The following is a 21,942-nucleotide window of genomic DNA, read 5'->3' as shown; positions in this document are numbered from 1 at the left end:
ATTTTGCATCTAAATGTAATATAAATAAAAGTGGATTACAATTGAAAAGCAATGGTAATTGTAATAGCAATGGACTCAGGTTTAGACCTTAGACTTGCTGAGCTTGAGTTTTTTTCAGACTTCTTTATCTATTTTTTTCAATTAATATAATATCTTATCCACCAACGAATTAGAGTTGATACATATTCAGTTACATTCCCTCTAAAAGCACAAACGGGTAACAACTACAACTACATGCATTACCGATTTTTCACCTCTTCATATCTTGTTTCTACGTTTGCGTTGCTCATTTTGGCTAAAACGTGCAATCTAAAGTTCAACTACTTTGACGAAAATTCATTGCTAAATTTTCCAATCTTACTAATCATAATTGCGGGCGCTTTTTGAAATTATAGTAAAAATATGAACTAGCTTACTTTTGATCACTATTCATACTTTTTCAGTCCTTCATTTGCTCAAATTCCAAAAAGTGTAAGAAATTTCGAGTGAATAGTGTTCTATTTTTGCCATCCAACTTTTCACTATTAACTTAAATTAACCCTGAAACAAATCTTTCTTTACTTCTGCCTGAAAAGCTAAATTAAGATAATAACAAAAAGTGAGATCCTTAAAAGTTTGAAGCGTATTTTGAATTACCACTTACTTGCATGCCCACGCATACTCATTCTCTCCAACCCAAATCTAGAGCTCCCAAGTACAATGCTTTCTTCACATGCAATGAGGGTATTTTGTCCAGTTTAACTAGTTTTCAACCGGATCCCGCGCCTCAAAGCTCGTTGATTTCCCCACCGGTCAGTCTTTGTTGGTCCCCTTTTTCGTCAATGCTCTTAGGTCTGGCCGAACTCATATTTTTCCTGATAGTATGTAATCCCTACCTTGAAGAGGAACATTACTACCAGTTAAAGACTCCGTATTCTAAAGGTCATAATGGGTGTATTGGGGATCTTGGCAGCTTCTTGGAACAATTTCTTTGACAACACTAGCGCCTCTGGGGCGTCCAATGCCGCCCGTTCCAAGCATCCCTTGCGGAAAACGGCTTGGTTGTTCATCTTCGTTCTGGGATTGACCTTGACCATTTGGGGTGTTTATCAGGTGGTGGTTGAATACTTGTCGTATCCGGTGTCCACCACCATCGCATTAAGACATTACAGCAAGGTAAGGTAACTGCGAGTAGGTCATTATCTTATGGATTAAGCGATCTCTTACCCTACGTTGGGGTCGGATTTATCATGTTTAGATCCAATTCCCGGCGGTGACTATTTGTAATCAGAATCGAGTGGATTGTGAAAGGCTTCAAAGAGTCATTGAGGAGTGCCAATTGACCCCGGGCCAGTGCCAGGTTAACGTGACGAAGGTGGGAATCCTGGAGAAGATCAATGCCTCATCTTGTGTGAGTTTGTCAAGAAGTAACATTGGTTGACTTAACATCTTTTAATTGTGCCATTATTCTTATCAATCAGCCTTTACCACCTCAAGAAGCTTTGCAATTGGCCTTGGCTAGTGGTCTAGGCGCTCTGGGGGGTGCTGTTGGCGATGTACTTGGTGGCGTTGGAGACACTACTGGAATTATTATTGGTGGGGACACCTCGGATGGAGGTGGGGGTGGAGGATTGTTGGGAGGCATTTTGGGAGGTGAGTTCCAAGTCCAATCGAGATCACTAAGCCGAAAAAGGTCTCAGATTCACCATTTTTTTCAAAGCATTCACGGAAGTTTTTTTTATGATCAATATGCAAATAAAGGGAAACATACTTTTTTGCACGCGGTTCAAACAAAAATGAACTACTCTAACAATTGAACAACTTGAGCAAGAAGACTTTATATGGCATTCTTGAATCTTTGTCTTAAATTGCTTCCATTTCTGACGCTTACTTTGGAATTTATTACTGAATATATACTGTTGTCACCATAAAAAAACAATATGGTCGTAACAATCTTTGACTTGATGCGATGATTTCTATTTCGTGTGTTGTGCATATTACTTTGCCTAATTATGACGCGCCCTATGATGTAGATCCGGAAGAATGGAAGAGTCATTGACAAAGGGAAATATTTATAGTTAATGAATTGCCATAACTATGGCAAATTTGAGATGATTGGTGGAAGATGTTTGGATTGAGAATGTGAAACCGGCACTATAAATCTGTTGATGATTTCCATCGGACAATTGTTAATGTGGAAGTTGGCGGAGGGTAAAAGACACTTGTGCAATAGCATCGCCTTTGTCTTGGTGGAATAGACTTGAAGGTGTTCTTTTGGCAATATATGTGGAGTGTGCATCGACGGTCTTTTGCAATTCCACGGCTGAATCAGCAAAGAAAACCAGGTCGTCTCCATATTGAAGGCATTGTGTTGGGACATTATGAATGGTAGAGCTTTGGGATTCGCAGGCTTTGGACAAGTTGAATGGGTACCACTTGAAGAGAATTGGCCACAATAGATCTGCGCGTTGGTGAAAGGCCAATGGAAATGAAGAACAGACGAATCGATCCTATGCTGGACTGCAGAATTATGGAATGTGAGCGGCTTTTTCGTCAAAATTGGCCTGCTTCGGGTCGGGTCGGGTCTTTCTTCATAACATTTTTCCTAGGACACAATGGGGGCCTCATCTTTTGATCACATCAAATGGTTCAGGCGATTTTGAATTGAAGGCAGCAAATTGAACAATGAAGGAGCCTAAGTAAGAAGAGGGTTGGACTTCATTGTTTTAACTTGCCTGGATTCTCGAGGGCTTGAAGGTGCTCTCAAAACCCACATTAAGCCTCTACTGTACGGTCACTAGCATTGACCCTAAATCCTGGGTTGGGACAAAGCTCATGAATGCTGTTGAAGGCGTACAGTATCAGATACCTTTCGTACCTGCTCTGAACACTGTACAGTCCCAAATTTTTTAGTCTCTGCCAATATGAGAGCTCTCTCATTCCTATGATGTCCCTAGTGAAACATCTTTGGACTTGTTCGACCTTTTGCAAACCTGCTGAACTCATTGGAGCCCAAATGGGCGAGGCATATTCAAGATGTGGCTGGACAATCGACTTGTACAGAGTTAGCATCGTGATGCTGTCTCTGGACTTAAACGTGCGATATATCCAACCACACATTTGAAAAGCTTTACCCACCTTCAACTGGATATGCTTATCGAACTTTCCATTATTTTGGAGGACTACACCTAAATCTTTCATAGATGAGGCCTGCTCAATATCTTTACCTCCATTATCTACGAGTGGAGTATTTAAAGGAGTTGACCCAAATGTCATTGAGCGGAATTTCATTCCGTTCAGGGCCATATTACTCTCAGTAACCCAAGAATAGATTCCTTCTGGGTCATTTGCACGGCTACTAGAATATATAGGTATAAGCTGATTCCATTATCTTTTACCGCCGGTGGCAGAAAGCGTGTTGTGACCCGTTTGGGCAGGCTTAGGTGGCTGGGACTGGTTTGGGCCGTTACTTGCTTGTTTTCGTCTTTTGTAATTCTGCCAAGCCCTGAATCATCAATGTTATAGTTTTGAAATTAAAACATAGGAGGCGCTTAAGCTTATGGATTTATTTTATATTACATCTCTGAAAAATCAATGTGATTCAAGTATTTTAAACTCGTTAAATCGACAAAACCGTGATGTGCTGATTGGATTAGAAAACCTTAAAATTGAACTAAAGAATAGAAATGACGACTGTCGGGCAATTAATTGATGTTTGATTTGATTGAGATTCTTGGCCTAAGTGTCTCTGTTTTGGTTCACGAAATGTTTTGCTCGACGAAAGAAGTACTCGAAGAAATATGAGCCAAACGAAAATCATTTTGCACCGACGACGTTGACAACAAAACCTAATTTGAGCAACAAATTAGGCATAGATAACTTCATAAATAGATCGATCAAAAGCGCTGCGATCTCATGTTTTCGTCTCAGCTGTCGCTGGTGGAAAAAATGTTTCATTCGTAGTCAAGCTATTTTGGACAACTATGGTGCAAATTTGAATCGTTGACGGCTCGTCCAAATTCAGAGTATAAACCCCTAATAAGACTCCTTGTCAAGCAATTGCTCTTGTCCAGCACGCTTCATAAAACGGGTTTGAGTAAGTTGTCCGACCACATTTTCAAGAACGAAATTTTGAAGAGAGAGGTTGAAATGGGGCTCAAGTTAAAGTTTTCATCCATGTGGTGGAAACACTTAACTGAAACGCAAGGAACAAGCCTGGGTTCAGGCTGACCTCCAAAGGTGCCGGAATTACCTTGCTTACGTATAGGCGCAATCATGTCGCCCACATTAAAAAAGAGCACGTTGTTGGGAGATTGAAACGAAATTCCGAATGCCTCATCATTGCGTTGCAATTTCGGATACAATTTGTTACATTTTCGACATGCGTTGCTAAACAAGGGCAATCAATAGAGTACATGATTTGCTCTACTAATGTCCAAATCTTTTTTTGACATGTTACATGTATTATGCCCTAAAAAGCATGCTTTTTATTATTCTACCACTCTTTCTACCTGTATATTTGTAAGATTCAAAAGAAATTAAGATTAAAGAGGAATAACAAACGTTTCATGATAGTAATTCAACTTGCCTGAAGCGAGATTTAACGAAATATCTTTGTCCCATTTCCACCAGCGTCAGCTGACCTGAAAACATGCTCATGCGGTACAGCTCCTGTTGAACTTAAGCATTCTAGTTATGGTTTTCTATGAAATTAGGGTTCGGCGTCGTTAAATCGCAAAATGAGAGCTAGATTTGCTTATACAAAGACCGTCATTGGTTGAAGGTGAGGATAAACAAAGTCAAATAAGTAAGCCATCCGTCTCAAAGTAGAGAAGCGAAGAAGGCGGGAAATTCAAACTGAACAGAAATCGTCATTTTCAAGGTCAAAGTCTTGGATATTAAAGTCAATAATTTTGTTCAAAAATGTTACTGCAATATGACATTTTGGTGGTGGATTCAGAATCAATCGCAATTAGAATCCTTTTTGTATCCTCCTCCGGGCCAGAGGGAAAAATCGTTCAAAACCATCCCAGGTTCGCCCATTTAAGATGTTAAGGCAGCAACTTATGCTGTAATTTACACAGTGCAAAGAAGCATTGACTCGGTCAGTCTGGGTTCGAACCAGGATTCGTAAATTGGAAAGGGGATGCTCTACCAATACCGTACCGCAGCTAGCATTGAGTGTCTTATGTGCTGTAAACGTGATGACAGTCAGAATACTAAAATACTCCAAATTTGCCCCTTTAATGATCATTGCTTTTTTTCGGATAATGATCATTTATCAAACAAAAATGATTTATTAAGATTACTGAAAAGAGAAGATTCCATCTAATATCATCACTTTGCTAAAGAATTGGACAAAAGCAAAACTAGGCACCTTTGGCAAGTGATACATTTTTGAAGCGACCGAGTACACATAGTGTCTAAGGTCCACTTTGGGGAATTTCCCGGAGCAGTGAAACTCATGTAACGTTTCATTGCCTAGAAATAAGGACACCTCTGGTGAAGATGACCTTGCCACCACTGGATTTGACCTCAATGATCGCTTCTATTCCTGAGATAACTAGCCCTACAATTTCTAACCTATCCCTGATCCCAAACCCTACCATCGGAGCCAGTATCCCCTATGTACCAAGTCCTCAAGGAACTTCCCAAAATGCCTTCCCCATCCCGCCCACTCTTACTCCTCCTCCAATAGCACTATCTTCAATGGGAACACATCCCAATCCAGACATCATTGCTACATCGGTTTACGTCCCAGAACCCACTGATCCATCGATTACCCTACCAGGTAATGGAGGACTTGGGTTTAAGAGGTTTTAAGTAGAGACGCTTTAGAGATGACGCACAACCATGTTTGGTGATTGATTTGCAAAGAACATACGGTTTCTTAAACACCGGCATTTGCTTGCACTTTGCGCTTTCAACACTCGTTATCTTGTGGTCAAATGCAACGGTTGAAAAAATAATTATCAATAAGAAAGAAAATGTTTTTAGTGGAACGCTACTATCGTTAACCATAATAGAAGTTCCAATCATTCATTTGCTCTCATATCGGATCATAAGGATCATCCAAATACTTGCACTCAAATGAGTACAACTTGATTGCCCCCAAGGAATTGTATGTGGTCTTGGTAATCTATAGGGACCTGAATTTAGTCCTTTTATTTTAGCACTACGCACCCTACTTCGGAAAAATATCTCGACTTTGAAGACGATCTGGGGTTGTCATGAACCATCTTATTCCATAAGCTATGGATTTTTCAAACATTCTAAGTCACGCAATTTATGACTAAATCATAGCGCTTAGCCCTAAAGAAAATAGCGTCCAATTTCAGCCTCACATTTTACGAAGAATGACATGTTGATACGCGAAAAGTGAAGGGATTCTTTTGATTCTTTGGTGGCTTAAAGAGCTAAGTTTCCATTTTATGAAACTTCACGTTCATGAGCCACACGTTAAATAGGACAAGAATTTGGAGATGGAGGTTTGGAAAAAATGCAAAAAATATTGGATCATCAAGTTCCAAGCCATTTACCTTTCCTGAGAACGACAAAAATGTCTTGCAAAAGTCCATTTCTAATCGAGATTTCCTGAAGACAACGTTTGGTTTGGTCTACCGTGGACATCTAGAAACAAGGACTAAGAACCACGCGATTTAAGTCGGAGCAACTCTGTCTTCCTTTATATTTTAAATTAGGCGTACTTAAACAATTTATTTGGTCAGAATTCAAAGCTAGTCACTTTTGTGTTATTCACTTGTAAATTTATTTGTTTCAAAGATGAATCGCTAAGAGCTTAAGTATGATGATTGATAACGAAGAGGAGAATTCAAGTTTTATGTACTCCTAACTAGATAACTTTTTTGGGCCCAAAATTGACCTAGTTGACATGTTGTCAAGATCATGTTAATTTTCAATAAGTGAATGATTCAAACGAAATCTCACGGTTGAGGTATTTGTTTAGTTGTCCGTGGTTCAATAAAACTTTTCTCGTTTATTAGAATCCTGCCTTTTTTTGGACAATAGCACATTTTTTGGAAATTACTTAATTGACCCATGCCCCTCCTACTTAGTAGTCAGTCGAAACCCTTTATTTGAACATAATCCCAATCTTGATCCATTTCATTTTGCTTTTTGAATTTGATGCGAGCCTCAAGGCAATTAGTTCTTTATCGTTAATATATGTAGTTTATGTATCTTTGAATAGGCTTAGGGCGGAAGAAGCGCTCTCTACTAGACAATGAAACGCTAAAAGATGATCGACCCGCCGATGTGGCCTTGGAAAATGAGTTTTTGGAACTGTTCATGAGACTGGACAACCACGAACGAGCATCCATTGGCCATGCCTTCGACGAATTTGTCCTGACGTGCACATTTCGGGAAGGCAATTGTAAAAACAGCAGGTACGTGACTGGCATCTTTCGCGAAAAGGAGAACTGCATCAATAGCCAGAGCTTCTTTTTCACTCTTAATCCCCGCAAGTACTTGTTGGCTTTGGAGACATAATGTAAAAATAAATCACATTGTTGACAAACACCTTCTTTTTGCTAGCTTCTTTTGGCCTTCCCAAAGTCCAAATTATGGCAATTGTTACACGTTCAACTCTGGCATCAACGGCAAGGATCCTCAGGGTGGTCGACGGGTGTCGTCCATGTCTGGACCGTCTTTTGGTCTTACCCTGGTTCTCAATCTAAACCAAACCAACTACATGCAAAGAGGACAAACCACCCAAGTGTGTAGTGTCTTGAAACACACGTCTCCCCAGAGTGCAATCAATTTACATGACCTTTTTTTACTCTGCATATAAAAGGCTGGCGCTCGAATGGTCATCCACTCGTCTCACGTCCGACCCATGACCGATGAATTTGGAAATGACCTCATCCCTAACACCCTTAATAGTGTGGCTGTTCAAGAGGTATTTATTTGTCCGACATGAGCGGCAATAAGTATTTTTTCAATGGGTGTCACTTTCGGCTCGTGAACGAAGAATGAGGATCAAAAAAAAATTATAAACGGGGAGCGATTGTGCAGATTTGCCCCAGCTTCTCAGCGTATGAGATAACATGACAATGGTCGACTTGATGCTTTTGCCCCCCCAAAAAATCTCACCAACTGCACTACAGAGCTATATCCTTGTTAATTGGCGAAAACCAGAAGTAACAGAACAACTTGTATTTTATTGATGTTAATCACTCTACTCAAAAAACTGAATTAGCCTTGCATCCCTCAAGTGAATTTTATTTTTTTTGGTGCGGACTTCCTTACCGCTACCGGGATTGAAATCCCAGCAGTTCAAGACGAGAAGATATACTTTTGATAACTGAAATATCATCAACAAAATTTAGTAGTGCTGGGGTGAGTTCGGCAAAAATCAGACTCATTAGAGTCCTTTGATCTTTTAACTTTTAGCCGGACTCACCGAGTCCAGACTCGAGTCCGGCAAAAGACTCGAGGTCGGNTCCAGACTCGAGTCCGGCAAAAGACTCGAGGTCGGCGGAGGACTCGAGTCTTTTACAACAATGACTTTTAGCAAAAAGACTCGGCTTGCGAAATTATAAGAAAAAATGATTTTTTAACAAGTCCGGCCTTGAGTCCGAAATATTTCTCCCAAATCGATAAAAAGACTCCAGTGCACTCGGACTCGAGTCCGAATTAGCCCCAGCACAAACATTTAGCCCGCATCTTGTAGAAGAGAATATGAATAATAAATCCTATGAAACTCACTTTCCATAAAAGAAGAGACTCTCCATAGTGGGAGCTGACGAGTTTGAATTATGATGCAAAAGTTAAAGTTGCTCACTTGTTGATTTTGAGTTATTGCGCTTGGTGCAGTTAATTGTAACCCTGTGCTACAGAAGTTTTCTCAATGCAATATCAATGTACTACCAATAACAAAGAATATCCGTTCCACTCTCAATTTGAAATTGCAAAGGACATATCAACCTACCAACTAACATGAAAACAAAATGCCACCTTCCTTTTCATTGGGGTAACCCTTCAAACCACTTGGATAAAACGTGGAATGTTCCTGTTGTAGATCGTGATTGGACGTGAACCAGCTCCTTACACCTCCGATTGCATCACTGAGTGGTCCAAAACCAACTATTCCGACTTCATCCCATCCTCTGGGTACAATTACACACTCTCTGTAAGGTTTTCCCCATGCAATCAATAGTACAAAAGCAACTACATAATTCTATATTCCCAATGAGCTTTGTCAACGATTTTGCCTAATGACCACCTTCCAAGACACTTGCGGCTGTTTTCATCCCCATTTCCTAGAGGGCGATATGAACCGAGGCGATTTCTTGCCCTGCAGTTTGACCCACGGATGTAAGACACGTTTCAATTAAAGGCCCAAGAAGGCTGATCAAAACACAGTGTATTTTCTTAGCCAATCAGTCCGAGTGTATTACTCGAGTGATCGAGGAGGTTGATGTGGGCGTGAGAAATTGCTCTTGCAAAGTGGAGTGTCTGGAATCGGATTACAAGCTGTCGCTCTCTCAATCCCAATGGCCATCGACGCAATTCTCGGTAAGGTCTGGGATCACATGGCCTTTCCGGTCATTCATGGGGGTTTCTTTTCATTTTTTATTTCAGGACGAGGCGCGGGAACAATATGGTTTTGCCGAGACCAAACCCAACGAAACGAGCCTGGAACAGAATTTGGTCAAGATCAGGGTTTTCTTCAACTCGCTCAATATTCAACACGTGACCGAGTCGCCCAAATACTCGGTGACACTAAAGACCCGTTTCAAAATGACGTTGACGGGAAATACATTTTCAAGGATCTTTGCTCTATTTTAGTGGTCGGATGGGACAATGATTTCGGCTTTGGGTGGCGCCCTCTCGTTGTACTTGGGGATTTCCGTGGTGATGGCGATCGAGTTCTTGGAGTTCTTGATTGATGTCATCTTGAATGTTTACAGCTTTGGGATTCGAGGAAAGAAGGTCAAGGACCAGACCACTTCAGCCAAAGGCTCCGTGGCTTGGGGTTTAAATGGGTTGAAGTGAGCGTGACCAGAAAATGTAAGAAAGGAAGGATCAATATTAGGATCACTGGACCGATGACGCTTTTTAAAGCACAACTTGAACTGAATTTACGAATTGTACCGTCTATTGTAAGAATTAGCAAATCACATGCACAAGCTCAATGACTGTGAAATATGTACTTTTCGATAATATACGTACGAGTATTGTTGTTTTGCTCTTAGAAACTTGAAGGAAATCCTTTCTCACTGTTTTTAACTGTATCCAAGTATTTCGGGATTCCAGATCTTGCTCTTAATGATATATAGATAGGCCTTCTTACTTACTTCTGAAGAAATAATGTGGTTAAGTCAAAGCGAAGAAGAGGACTAATGAAAAATGCGATATTGATATTTTTTTATCAATCGTGACTTCATCGTATCTTATAGATATAAGATGTCATATTTTGAATAAAACTGCTTGTCATCATTCGGAAAACTATTGCTAATTCAGTGATTACTTTAAGTGTCCTAACAATACTACTTTTTACTAAGAGAGGCAAGTTCTATGAGAAAGGTATTAACAACATGGTAGGCTTTTTGGGAATCTTAGAAGGCGCATTTATTGCCATCTGCAGCTTCGGCTCATGATGTGAAGGTTCGCAGGGATAATTTGCATCATTTCCTTTTCTTTGCCCTCGTTTTTCTGCTCGAAATCCCGCTATTAGCTGATAACATGTGTGTGTTCAATGAAATTACTTCTATACAACTATTCAACGTTTGCGTTGCCATTGAAGTGTTAAGGCATTGTACACATTGCGCTCGCATTGCACCACATTAGGGGAACTTTTCAATCTAATTCGTAACCTGATGTCAATTGACTCTTGATTTTTGATTGCAATACGTAATTCCATCAATTGAAACCGCTTGTTATTCCAAATTTCCGAAGCAAGGTGCAATAAGGCTTTGTTGTATAGATAACAAAGTGATCGTCTCAATTTCGCAATAAGTCTTGATTGATAGTCCATCGATTTGTTGGTAGAAACCTTGATATATCCCAAACAAAGTTATCCATCCCATTGTCAGTGGATTCAATCCCAAGAATATGGTACGAAGCTCCCTTATAACAGACGAAACGGAACGAAACAACGATGATCATGATTTTTCAAGGATGTGTGTCATGGTTTTATTTCCGAGGCATCGGGGCATCCCCAAATGCATTATAATTAAGGACAAGGGGTATTTTTCAATTCAATGGTTATTGTGGTTGTACAGGCAAGAATTATAATAACATTGTTCATGATGTTTCGTAGCATGGATGTGACAAAACTTTTCTCATCCAATCGTAAGCTACCGAAGGAGATGCTGATGAATAGAGCGCGACTGTGAGTTGGTTGGTTGGTTGGTGGTTTTAAAGCAAAGAAACACGATTATATCACATCATTCAACGTTTCTGGGACCAAACACTTCATGGAGATCACCGTGAAGTTGACAATAAAGGTCTCTCGAGGCCTGCAACCCTGGAGACAGGGAATCAATGACAGAAAACATAAATTCGAGTGTGACAAGCGTCAGGTTTCCCCCATTTGGTTTAAAGAGCAACCAAAACTGTACGTTTCGGTGTCCGGACCGAACAAAAAAACACGTGCTATATCAGATTGGCTTTTCAAAGGCCTCTCTCTTTCTTTGCTGGGCAATGGAACACTGAGCCATTCATGTGATGGATGCCAGGGATATATGACGTCGGACGAGGAGGCTAAATGGTTTTTATGATTCATGATATGCTAAGGATCGACTACTATGTAACTAGATGATGAGCTATTATTAATGTGAGATTTCCTCTTTCGTTTCCAATGACTTCCTTCTTCCAATGGGGAAAGGATTGTGTAAGAGGGAAAGTTGGGTTAGGCCGTGATAGAGAAGGCGGTGGAAGGAACCGTCCTTCTGTACTCATTTGAATATTCCCATAAAATCACAATGGTAGGCAACAAGTCGTCGTCCATGATGGAGCCTTGGGGCTTTGGTAGTAAGTTATGCAGGGTCCTCCTCCCTTCCCATACGTCCAAAAGGGTTTTGTCATACGTTCCTTGAATAGAAATAATAGGATCGGGGTTTTTTTTCTTTCATAGACGGAAGGGTGAACGTTTAAGGCATGGATTTAGGCCAAGTACTCACGAGGATTCGACAGAATTGTCGCTCAACAAGAGTTCCCGGATACTCAGGACGTCACTTTTACCGTCTTCTTTGGTGTTATTGCCCATTCCCCCAGTGACACTGGTGACCGAGATTTGGACTTGAGGCACACTTTGAGCCCCCGAATTCGGAGGTTTTTGACCTTGCTTGGGCACAACTTTGGGAGAGGAAGTTACCACCACGTCATCCTGGGTGATGTATGTAGTGGAGACATGTTGGCTTGAATTGATGTTGGCTCGAGGAGGAACCGGAGGAGGCGTGGGCTTGACGGCAAAAGGACGCCCATGGTTGGATGTTGAAGTTGGGAAAGGTCGGGAGGACAGACTCTTAGAGGGCGTGGTAGGTGCATTTACGTGCAATGATACCGCCGGGGAGTGCTTTTGAGACACGTCCACTTCATCTGAAAAAGGATTGGTTAGTTTTGGAGTTGGCATGAATTAGAGTTCCAATATGAATGACTATGTATTCACAGGGTTGCCAAAATATTACCTTTGCCGTCTTTTGCACTGGTTTTGGATTGGTGCTCCTCGATTTCACTCCCGATGGAGAGATGGAGGGATCCGGTGGAGCTGACCCCACTTGATGATTGCATTGAATCTGTACTCAAACACTTTCCAACATTCTTGTTCTTCAACTGTAAGTCATTGTTCGGGATATGTTGTCCGTAGTTCCAACTTAACCGCTTCTGGATTGTGTGATCTCGGACATCTTGTTTCTGAAGAAAAAAAATCATTGACAGTTTTTGAAGATAACATTCATGATAAGGTACAAAATAAGAGATAATCACCTTGATATCTTCTATAGCCCCTGCTGTATGGTAACGCCTTGTATCGGTTGATCTGTCACCCCGTCCACCTCGAACTCCACCTTGGGTCTTCACAACTTGGCCAGGATTATCATTGGCCTCTGACTCGTCCCCTTCTGACGGCTCAACCTCAATGGGAGGAATTCCTTTGGGAAAGAACAGATTTGAAAAATTGTTCCAGAAGAGCCATTTTACAACGTTGATTTCTTACCTTTGATGACAGGTACATTATGCGCGCTCGTTGTGGTGTTCTGGTGGTGTCCATCCATAATGGAGGCAGCCGAGACCACATGTCGACTCTTGATAAGTGGCGGGTTCTTTATTGATTGCGAAGGGTGGATCGCTACACCACGCTTCAATGACTTTGGTGATATGGGAGGGTATGATATGCCCCGAGCGGTTGGACTCTTGCACCGTTTGCCAGGGGGTCCGCTTAACGCGATACCGACCTTCTCGAGCCCCTCCATAGGGCTTGACGGGGGTGGCGGGGCCTTGTCCTCAGGAATAGATGGCCCAGGAGAGGGTGCAGATGAGGGGGATGTGGGAAGAGATTGAGCTGATTGATAGGGGATTTGAACCGTTAGGGTATTTGGAGTGCCTCCACTCATGCCTTTCACCAGAGTATGCCGTCTAAAAAGGTCAATGAGTTGGAAATTTTGTTTCGCAAACAACACACTTGACCCCCAAAACTGTTTTACCTCGGCGACGCTGGATAGGAACCCTGCAATGCTTGAGGAGACGCGCCTGATTTGTTCGGGGAAGGTGTGGAAGATCCATGGCTGTCCACACCAGGTACTCGTAATGGTTGGCCCTCTTCCGAGCTCAAACTGGAAGCTCGATGATCCAAGCTAGTGGACAGAGTGCATTGATTGCTCGTCGACGTGGGCGTATTCGGGTTTGGAGATGGAACGACTCCCAGGTTATGTTGCGACTGAAGGGCGCGAAGAAGCACAGAAAAACACTTTAGTTGCCGGATGTGTTCCCATCAATTTCAATGACGCCCTGCAGCTTTACCCCCCTGCCCCCAAACACACTCTCTCACACACACACACACACGCGCACACACAAACACTCTGTGGTTACCAGTTTGTCACTTTCTCCAATACTAAAGGAAACACTTACTTGTAGCTCGAAACTGCGATTACGACGCACGCTTTGGTGGGCTCCGGATTGATCACGATGCTGGACAGCCAATTGCGGAGATGAATTGCCTCCAATGGTGAGAAATTCATTCATGTCAACGGAGCCTGAATACGAGTGTCCAATACTGGACAACTTGGAACCTCGGTAAGAACCTCGCCGAAGACCTGAATGGGCCGCGGAGGGGGCAGAGAGCTCCTCTTCCTCATCACAATAGGACAGGTAGAAGCGGTCCATGGAGGCCACCTTGGCCTCTTCATAGAGATCCTTGGCCTTTTGGATCTGCTCTTTCCAGCACTGCAATGAGAAGACGTTATGAGCTTGAGACTCTTTCACTTTGGTAGCGTGGCCTCATTTCAAATAAGGCCAAGTTGGAACAAGAAATGTGGTAAGAGGTATATCATCACTCAAGTTCAAAAAGGAACTCTCTTCTCGCTCATCGATTTGCAAGGTCGCGAAAAGAAGGGTCTGTTGATTTGCATTTACGCCCAGGAATCGTATCTTATCTCATTGTTTCGAACGCTAGAGGTGTTCCATAGAGGGATTCTGTCAGATGAGAAATGTCAGATTTGAGTACCAACAACGATCAATGTCCAAATGGGAAAGACTGAAAGACTAAATCCCCAAAGAAGCCTTGAAGGCCAAGCAACGAACTTTGAGTTGGGAAAATGACAGATCCTTATCAAAAAACGCCCTTGGGGAAGAAAAAGAAGTTGGCATTCCGCTGACGAGAGCGAGTCGCCCACTGAATAGCCAAGTTGAGGTATGGAGTGAAATCAAAATGCGACCTACAAAATGTGGGACATGATCGATTTTGTCCCGCTTAGCTAAGGAATCTACCGCAAAATGGCAAAGATCTTCAATAACGAAACCCACGTTGAGCTCGTTTATGATGCTCAACTTCCTCTGCAGCCAGCAAGTGAAGGCCGTGCAAGAAGGCTTCTTGGAATGAGCTCAAATCATCGCTCTTCGTTGGAGTCTTGGCAAACTTTATCTGAAAATGAATTCTGTTCCAGAACCACTACTTGAACGCTCCTCAAAGAGTGCTTCAACAATCTCGCTTACATTGCTCGTGCTCAAGTTGATGGTATTTTTAGCGTATTTGGTCGGTTGCGCACGAAAGATTGGATCTAATCCAAATGTCAATTTCATAACCATCATCAAAGCATGGCCTTTTCTAAGGTGTAAATCCTAATGGTGGCCAAATGCTTTGTGCGCATATTTGGACCTCCAACGGACATGTCAGATATTCTGGACCAGATAGGAATGATTTGAGACGCTTAAAATACAAATGAAGGTCGTTAGCAACTGCAGTGTTGGTTCATTGCTAATCATTGAATTGAGAACGAAATTGCTGGCCAATCAAAGACTTGAAATAACTCCTAGACGTGGATCGAAGAAGCTTTGATTGGATAAGTGCTGATCATTTTTTGTCATTGCTCGACCGATATAGGTTTCTTATTTAGCCTATACGTCACCAAAGGCTGGATTAATCTATAACACGAATTTTCAAATTTCGATGACAAAAATCAATAATCTCAGGAAGAATAGTATTCTCGGGACAAGGAGAGACCTTGTTAATGGTAATGCTAAGCAGATTTCGACCTTCCAAAATAGTAAGTGGATGCCATGAATCTCATCCTTCCGATCATGGAACATCTCGAGCGCATCCATTCAATTACCTTGATAACTTTGTTCTCCGAACTGTGCAGTGTAAAGGCCGCCGCGACCACGTTCAATTCGCTCAGATAGACAAAGGCCAATCCGGCCGCATTTTGGCCTTCCTTGGAGATGTCCGTGCACAGGAGACGATCGATGATGTAAGGCTGTCGGATCACCTTGACTTTTCCACCTTCCGCCGATTTTTTATTGAGGTTCTTGCAGATCAACAGCATATCACTGAACAGAAAAGCGTGAATGTCCATCTGGAAAACGAAAAGACGAGAAGAAAGGCCATCAGAAGGGATTCAAGTTTGGACTTAAGGCGAAGGCAAAGGGGGGACGGGGAGGGGAGAGATCTGTTGACCTTGGCTGCAAATTGGACAAATAAACTTTCCAATTAGTTTCTACTACCCTTTTCCTTCAGGACTTGAGCAGTTTGAAACGAAAAGAGTTCCCTCCATTCTTGAGAAGGAACATCGATCTTCTCCTTAAGAAGGACGAGAAGAATGGGCCAAGGAAAAGAGAAGTCGACGGGGGAAGTATTGATTTCCATTTTAAAAGGGACGAATTATTCCACCTAATCCTGGCGAGAAGGCCCTGGTGAAGAGGAGAAACCGCAGTATTCAATTGAGAAGAGAAGGCTAACGACACACAATTTCAAGACGGAATTGTTTTCGCGCCTGTGACGTCAGCTTGATAGTTGGCATTAAGGGGTTATAATAAAAGCGGATGGATTCCCTAGTCAATAGTTTTCCCAACCACTTTTTTATTCGGTTATCTTTCGGTGGATATCCTGCGCAGTTAGTGCATGATATGGGACTTTCGATTGCGCGTCCCATGAAATTATCTTTAGATCAGAAGCCATGAAGTTCGTTGTGAATTCATAAATGTTTGATAAGCTATTGATTTTTAATAAACCAAGGACCTAGTCACTAGCATAGTTGGATTGTTTTAGAGCGACTCACATTGGCAGTGATTAGGCAAGATAATTGCGCGCACTTTCAATTGGCTTTAGATGGGTCGCGTGAAAACGTTTAAACATAGCTTTTAGTTATAATATAGTACATTTTCTTGAACGAAAGAAAGTGATTCCGCCTTAAAAGTCAAAGCTTTTTGTATCATATGGCGATGGGTCATTAAAAGTATTCGAATGGCCTTCACAAAGGACACATCAATGACAAGTTGCAGGCAAGTTTCCAGATTGCCATGACGGTTTTTTTGTTTTCATTTTTGCAACCCAGGCTCCACTTCACCAAGGCATTTAAAATTGTGGGTCCAACTAAAAGCTGAAATACTATTGACATTGGTGATATATTCGAATTTTGTAATTAGTACCAAAGTTCCCACCGGAAAAAAACAATTATTCACGTTTTAGGGGTAATAAAAAACGCTTAAGGATTCGGATCAAACTCAGCATGTGGATAGACCCTTTCCTAAATATTCTTTTAAACTTAAATCTGATCTTTATTCAAATTATGGCTTTCTAAGTGAGCTTTTTTTTATATTTTCAAATCCGACACCCTACCTGTTGTGGTGTTGACATCAACAGTTCTCAACACGTGGGCTTGAAATCTACCTTTAACTTGTGTACCTTTGTTTGCAAATCCCGCCATATTCACACCACTGCAATCCCAATGACCTCGTTGACCTGCATGTCCCGGGCTTTTGCGGGCTTCAATCGAGACCGATTGATGGACGTATTTACGGACGTGACTTTTAGAATCGCCAACACTGGCGAGACGCTTGGTGCACATTCCGCGGTACTCGGGTCTTTGTCCCCTTGGATCGCTCAATACCGGGATCAGATCACGTGCTCCTGCTCATCCAAGCCGTGTTGTCACGACAAGCCCCATTTGGACATTGTTCTCGTAGGCTATGATGCGTTCACGGTGGAGAAGATGCTGGAGACCGTCTACACCGGGCAAGCTCAAGTGAATGTGGCCACGGCCACGGCCATTGAGCAACTAGGTTCTAGCTTAGGGCTTCGTTTAGCTGCCAGTCTCTATCCAGATGAAGCCTTGAGGGTGAGTACACCCGGCCAAGAACCACGTGAGTCCGGATCAGTTGCGATCCGACCTCTGATCAAAGGACCCGAATATGAGATCAAGATGGAAACAGACCCTTTGGCAATGACAGGGGTTGATATAGATGAATCCGAGTCGTATTCTTCGAACCCCAAGAAATCCGGTTTAAGGTGCTTCAAGTGCCAAGAGGTCCACAAGTCAAGCACAAAGTTAAAGTTCCATTTATGCCGCACTCACTTCAAGACGGCTCTGATTGAAAAGTGTCAAGGCAATACGGGCGAGTGCGATATTTGCGGCTACTTGTTCGCCGATGTCGCCAGTACGGCCATGCACTTGGGACTGAAGCATGATAAGATCCGAGATTTCGTCTCCAAAGACGACCAACCCGAGATTTACAGTGACCAGGAGAAAAATGTATCACTTCAATCCATGATATTTGAGGATGAGCAATTTGCTTTGAGCATGCTTCGAAAAACACTGAATCAAACCAACCACCCCATGGTAAGTGAAAAATGACATGGCTTGATAGCTGAATTTTTTGCTGATTAATAAGAAACTCACACAATTTTCACTTAAAGGACCTATGCAATATATGTATGAAAAGCCGAGGAATCGGCTGCCAAATCAAGACTCATTTGAATCGTCACTTTGGATTTCTGTTGCTGAATCGTCGAGAGTGGTTTGAGGATCTGAAATGCGGCATCTGTTCAACCACACACTCATCCAAGTTCCATTTAACATATCATTTGGGCTTCGTTCATAAGAAATTTGAGGCACTTGCCAATGCCACTAGCGCATCGCGTATCACGTTTTTGGATTGATTAATAAAGTGAATAACGTTCAACCTTTACATATTATGAGTATTTTCATTCCACTTCTCCTCCCCAAGTTAATGGTTTTTTAAAAGGATCCAGAAAAGCAATTTCACAAACTCAATTTCAATGCATATACAGTATAAGCCTTTGATCACCGACGACACTGTAATCACCTTCTCCATACTAGATTTTTTAAAAAAAGGAAACATCTTCTATCCATGCTGCTAAAAAGGGCCCTTGACAATGTCATTCTGAATAAACTTGCACATAAATTGTGATTGAACGGGTTCCAAGGAGAATTTTTTTTCTCTTCACGTACCTTGGATGCCAATCCTTCTCTGAGTTTGAGATCACCTTCATACAGTATGAATCGCTTTTGGTTCTCGGTGCAGCCGATCATGGGCGTGGCCAGATCCAAACGACAATGGCTTTGAACCAACCGCTCCAGATCCTCGTCCTTTGTTTCCTGGAACAAGGAAAAAACAACGATGATTCTTGGATTGCTTGATTGAGATGGCTCTCCAGCCCTATCGACTCACAACTGGTTCGTAGGCCTCGATCCTGGCAGCAATGGTCTTCAATCGCTCATGCTCTTGACGTTGACGAAGATGCGAGTTGACATCCGACACAAATGCATCCACTTTCTCATCCTGGAAATGGACAATGGGATCTCATCAATATGCGATACCTTTACCTGCTTATTGGTCACCCTTAGTTCAAAGTTGCAACTTGTCGCCTGAAACCTGTTGGTTGTGGGTGGCTTTTGTTTCTGGCGGCAAATGACAAATGGGGGCAGGGAGGGAGGGAGGGATGTCAACTTAGAATTTAGAAGGCATCCAAGTGGCATTAACTGAAGGTGAAGTGGCCAAGTTGACGTGAGGCCTCAAGAGACGTCTCACGTCAGATTAGTGGAGCAAGTCTGTTCTGCTACCACTCGAAGAGTGGCACAGTGAAAAGGGCTTTTTTTATTATTTAGTCGGTGGGTGGTCGGGTGATGTTTCCGTTCGGTCTTGGTCCGAGTGTCTTATTTTGAGGGGACGATAATCTATTAGGGTCGCTTTGTCCATTGTGGGGCCAGGTTGGCCTTTTCATGCCTTTCATCACCCAAGTGTAGCGAAGACAGACATGGCCTTACCATAAGAATGAGGTTGTTTCTTTGGTGCTCCTCATCAGTCTTCTTGAGAATTGCCTTCAACAGCAAGGAGTACTTGGTGAGACGTTGCATTGGTCGGACCAGAATGTCGAGCAGACGGAGTCGATTGCAGTCTTTCTGAGTTTCGCACCACTGTAAGGAAGCACATGATATTTAAAGGCCGTGAAAATGGACTGGGAGATGGTATGGCTCTTTATTGTCAGAAGAGATCTGCAACGAACGCGTGGTGTGTACTTTTGAACTTTAAAAAAAAATGTGTAATTTTCTTCTCAATGGCCGGTGCCAATCCAAAAGCCAAGGTTGATACTGTTCGAGCTCTTTCGCTTGAGAAGAACAAAAACCAGACTTTGACATTGGATGGAAGAGACCTTTTCGTTTCGCTCGGGGATTTGCTAGCTAATCAAGTTTAGAGGATTCAACCCTCCGAGAAGGTTCATAAAATCGGAACTGAAGTAGTTAATCAATCAATCAATAAATCGTTCGTTTCATTTCATGAATATTCAATGAAGGGGGCGACCTGCTTTTCCGTTAATCAACTCGCCCATAAATCCCATTTGTGAAACAACTCTCTGCTCTCAGGGAATAATGGTGGCAAGAGTAAAAATACAAATTGAGCCCCACTCGAAACTTGCGAAAACGACTCCACATTTCCCTGGAGCACCATTCTCCACTTGTGGAGAATTCCACATGGAACCGTAGTTACACTCTCATTTCCTCCACACAAGTCGGGGATTTTCTTAATGCTTGGGCCTGCCCGGCCTATTTTTTTTTTTTGAGAGCTCGAGCATGAATATAAATTGAGAACCACTCACCGCCAGATATGCCTTGAAAATTTCATTATTCCTATCTTGATCACGACAGTATTCCTGACAATTGGTTTGATCTGAGCAGTACCGCGAATACGGGCTGAAGATCTCCTCGAACTGAAAATAAAATAAAATTACACCATAACATACGACACATGCTTGTTTCTAATAAAGGACAAAATCATCAAGTTCGTTCTTGGTCGTACCCGTGAACTACCCATATATCGGTACGTACAACGTACCCACCCAGAAAAAAAAGTCACCCGTCAATCCTGGCTCGTTCTTGTCAACCAGGTTTGTTTGAACAGACACTCTCTTTCATTACAAGCTTTCGATCCGAATGATACCAAACGCTACCACAAACTCACTCGACGACTACTCCGACATCTTCTAGATAAAGCACTACATAAAAGAGGAATCGAGCCACATATATTTTGGGGATAGGAAAGTTCTGCTTCTGAGCAAACAATCGAAGAGCAAATACTTCATGAATATAAAATCGAATAAATAAAAAAAATAAAAAAACCCTCATCCTGCTTCATGGTGATAGTTATTTCCAGTAGCACTAAGGAAGTCCGCAAAAAAAAACAACGAACAATGTTATTACATAGAGTGCTTTAAATGGCTTCAGCTGGCTTTTGTCCGTGAGAAAGTACGAGTACATCCAGCGCAAGTATGAGTAAATATAGAATACGAGTCTGACGCATGTTGATAACAACGACAAACCAGGAGTCCATATTCACATTCGGGCAGAGTCTGCCGAACTATTGTAGCGTATTGACTCGTTAATGAGCCGAAATTACTTGACGGACTTGCTTTTATCACGACGTGTTTTTTTCCATATCGGGACCAGAGCAACGTTTGGCAAAGAATAAAAACGTGTTGTCGTTTTCGGCCTCGAGTCTTGAGAAGAAACACATTTTTGGCTATCTCTCGCTTGATCCTAAAAATAGGTTTTTTTGCTAATGGCCAAAACTTCCAGGAGATTTCCAAAATTTACTGCAGAACATCTCAAAGAAAAATGAAACAGGACAAATTGACCGTGCTAACTTGCTATGCTAAAAGGTAGACTAGAAGCTCTCAAGGGATTGGGCAAACGTCGGGAAATAGGATGGCTTTTAGCATTGGAGTCATAGACTGTTGTTTCTTTAAAAGCATTAAAGTTTATCTTTTATCCGTGACTTTTAACGCTGAACTAAAACTCCTTCAAAGGTTGATTTAACCGCCTCCTACTTAATGGCGTTATCGAGGAAAAAGCTAGGGACTATTTATTGTCTTTTGATTTCATTTATAAATACAAGACAATCAATGGGACCTCAGGGTAGAGAAGTCAAAAACTTGAATCATCATTCAAAGGTGCATCTTAAAAGTAGACATATATGATCAAATAATAA

General features: G+C 42.0%; 3 protein-coding genes across 15 annotated transcripts in view; 2 read left to right on the top strand and 1 right to left on the bottom strand.

Moving 5' to 3' along the window:
• The first annotated feature begins 622 nt into the window (after window positions 1-622).
• Window positions 623-10,199, top strand: LOC131882105 (amiloride-sensitive sodium channel subunit beta-like). Of its 4 annotated transcripts, XM_059229160.1 has the most exons (13): window positions 809-860; window positions 922-1,155; window positions 1,238-1,390; window positions 1,461-1,632; window positions 5,465-5,770; window positions 7,190-7,385; window positions 7,534-7,714; window positions 7,793-7,897; window positions 9,020-9,130; window positions 9,195-9,315; window positions 9,377-9,516; window positions 9,583-9,717; window positions 9,790-10,199. In XM_059229160.1, exons 1-13 carry the CDS (start codon window positions 822-824, stop codon window positions 9,994-9,996), a joined length of 2,100 nt encoding a protein of 699 aa, XP_059085143.1. In that variant the 5' UTR covers window positions 809-821; the 3' UTR covers window positions 9,997-10,199. The 4 variants fall into 4 exon arrangements, with proteins under 4 accessions (XP_059085144.1, XP_059085141.1, XP_059085143.1 ...); XM_059229158.1 differs by having other exon boundaries at window positions 804-860; window positions 9,377-9,717; XM_059229161.1 differs by having other exon boundaries at window positions 623-1,155; window positions 9,377-9,717.
• Window positions 10,200-11,111: 912 nt separating this feature from the next.
• LOC131882102 (pleckstrin homology domain-containing family G member 5-like) overlaps window positions 11,112-21,942 on the bottom strand; it is a 96,495-nt gene continuing 85,664 nt past the window's right edge. For all 10 annotated transcript variants that reach the window (XM_059229149.1, XM_059229154.1, XM_059229153.1 and 7 more), the window contains 12 exons: window positions 20,555-20,665; window positions 19,725-19,874; window positions 19,129-19,239; window positions 18,909-19,055; window positions 15,771-16,013; window positions 14,071-14,385; window positions 13,647-13,879; window positions 13,160-13,578; window positions 12,931-13,094; window positions 12,633-12,858; window positions 12,126-12,543; window positions 11,112-12,036 (listed from right to left, as the gene is read on the bottom strand). In XM_059229149.1, the coding sequence (XP_059085132.1) occupies window positions 12,027-12,036; window positions 12,126-12,543; window positions 12,633-12,858; window positions 12,931-13,094; window positions 13,160-13,578; window positions 13,647-13,879; window positions 14,071-14,385; window positions 15,771-16,013; window positions 18,909-19,055; window positions 19,129-19,239; window positions 19,725-19,874; window positions 20,555-20,665 (2,547 nt within the window). In that variant the 3' untranslated portion in view covers window positions 11,112-12,026. The remainder of the gene's footprint in view (window positions 12,037-12,125; window positions 12,544-12,632; window positions 12,859-12,930; window positions 13,095-13,159; window positions 13,579-13,646; window positions 13,880-14,070; window positions 14,386-15,770; window positions 16,014-18,908; window positions 19,056-19,128; window positions 19,240-19,724; window positions 19,875-20,554; window positions 20,666-21,942) is intronic.
• LOC131882109 (uncharacterized) lies at window positions 17,274-18,624 on the top strand. The gene is made up of 2 exons (XM_059229165.1): window positions 17,274-18,275; window positions 18,353-18,624. The coding sequence occupies exons 1-2, from the start codon at window positions 17,385-17,387 to the stop codon at window positions 18,593-18,595; spliced, it is 1,134 nt and encodes a 377-aa protein (XP_059085148.1). The 5' UTR covers window positions 17,274-17,384; the 3' UTR covers window positions 18,596-18,624.

The sequence above is a fragment of the Tigriopus californicus genome, chromosome 6 (genome assembly GCF_007210705.1).
Source record: "Tigriopus californicus strain San Diego chromosome 6, Tcal_SD_v2.1, whole genome shotgun sequence".
Taxonomy (NCBI): Eukaryota; Metazoa; Arthropoda; class Copepoda; order Harpacticoida; family Harpacticidae; genus Tigriopus; species Tigriopus californicus.
Note: the sequence above shows the minus strand (reverse complement) of the source record. Positions and strands in the feature narration are given on the sequence as shown.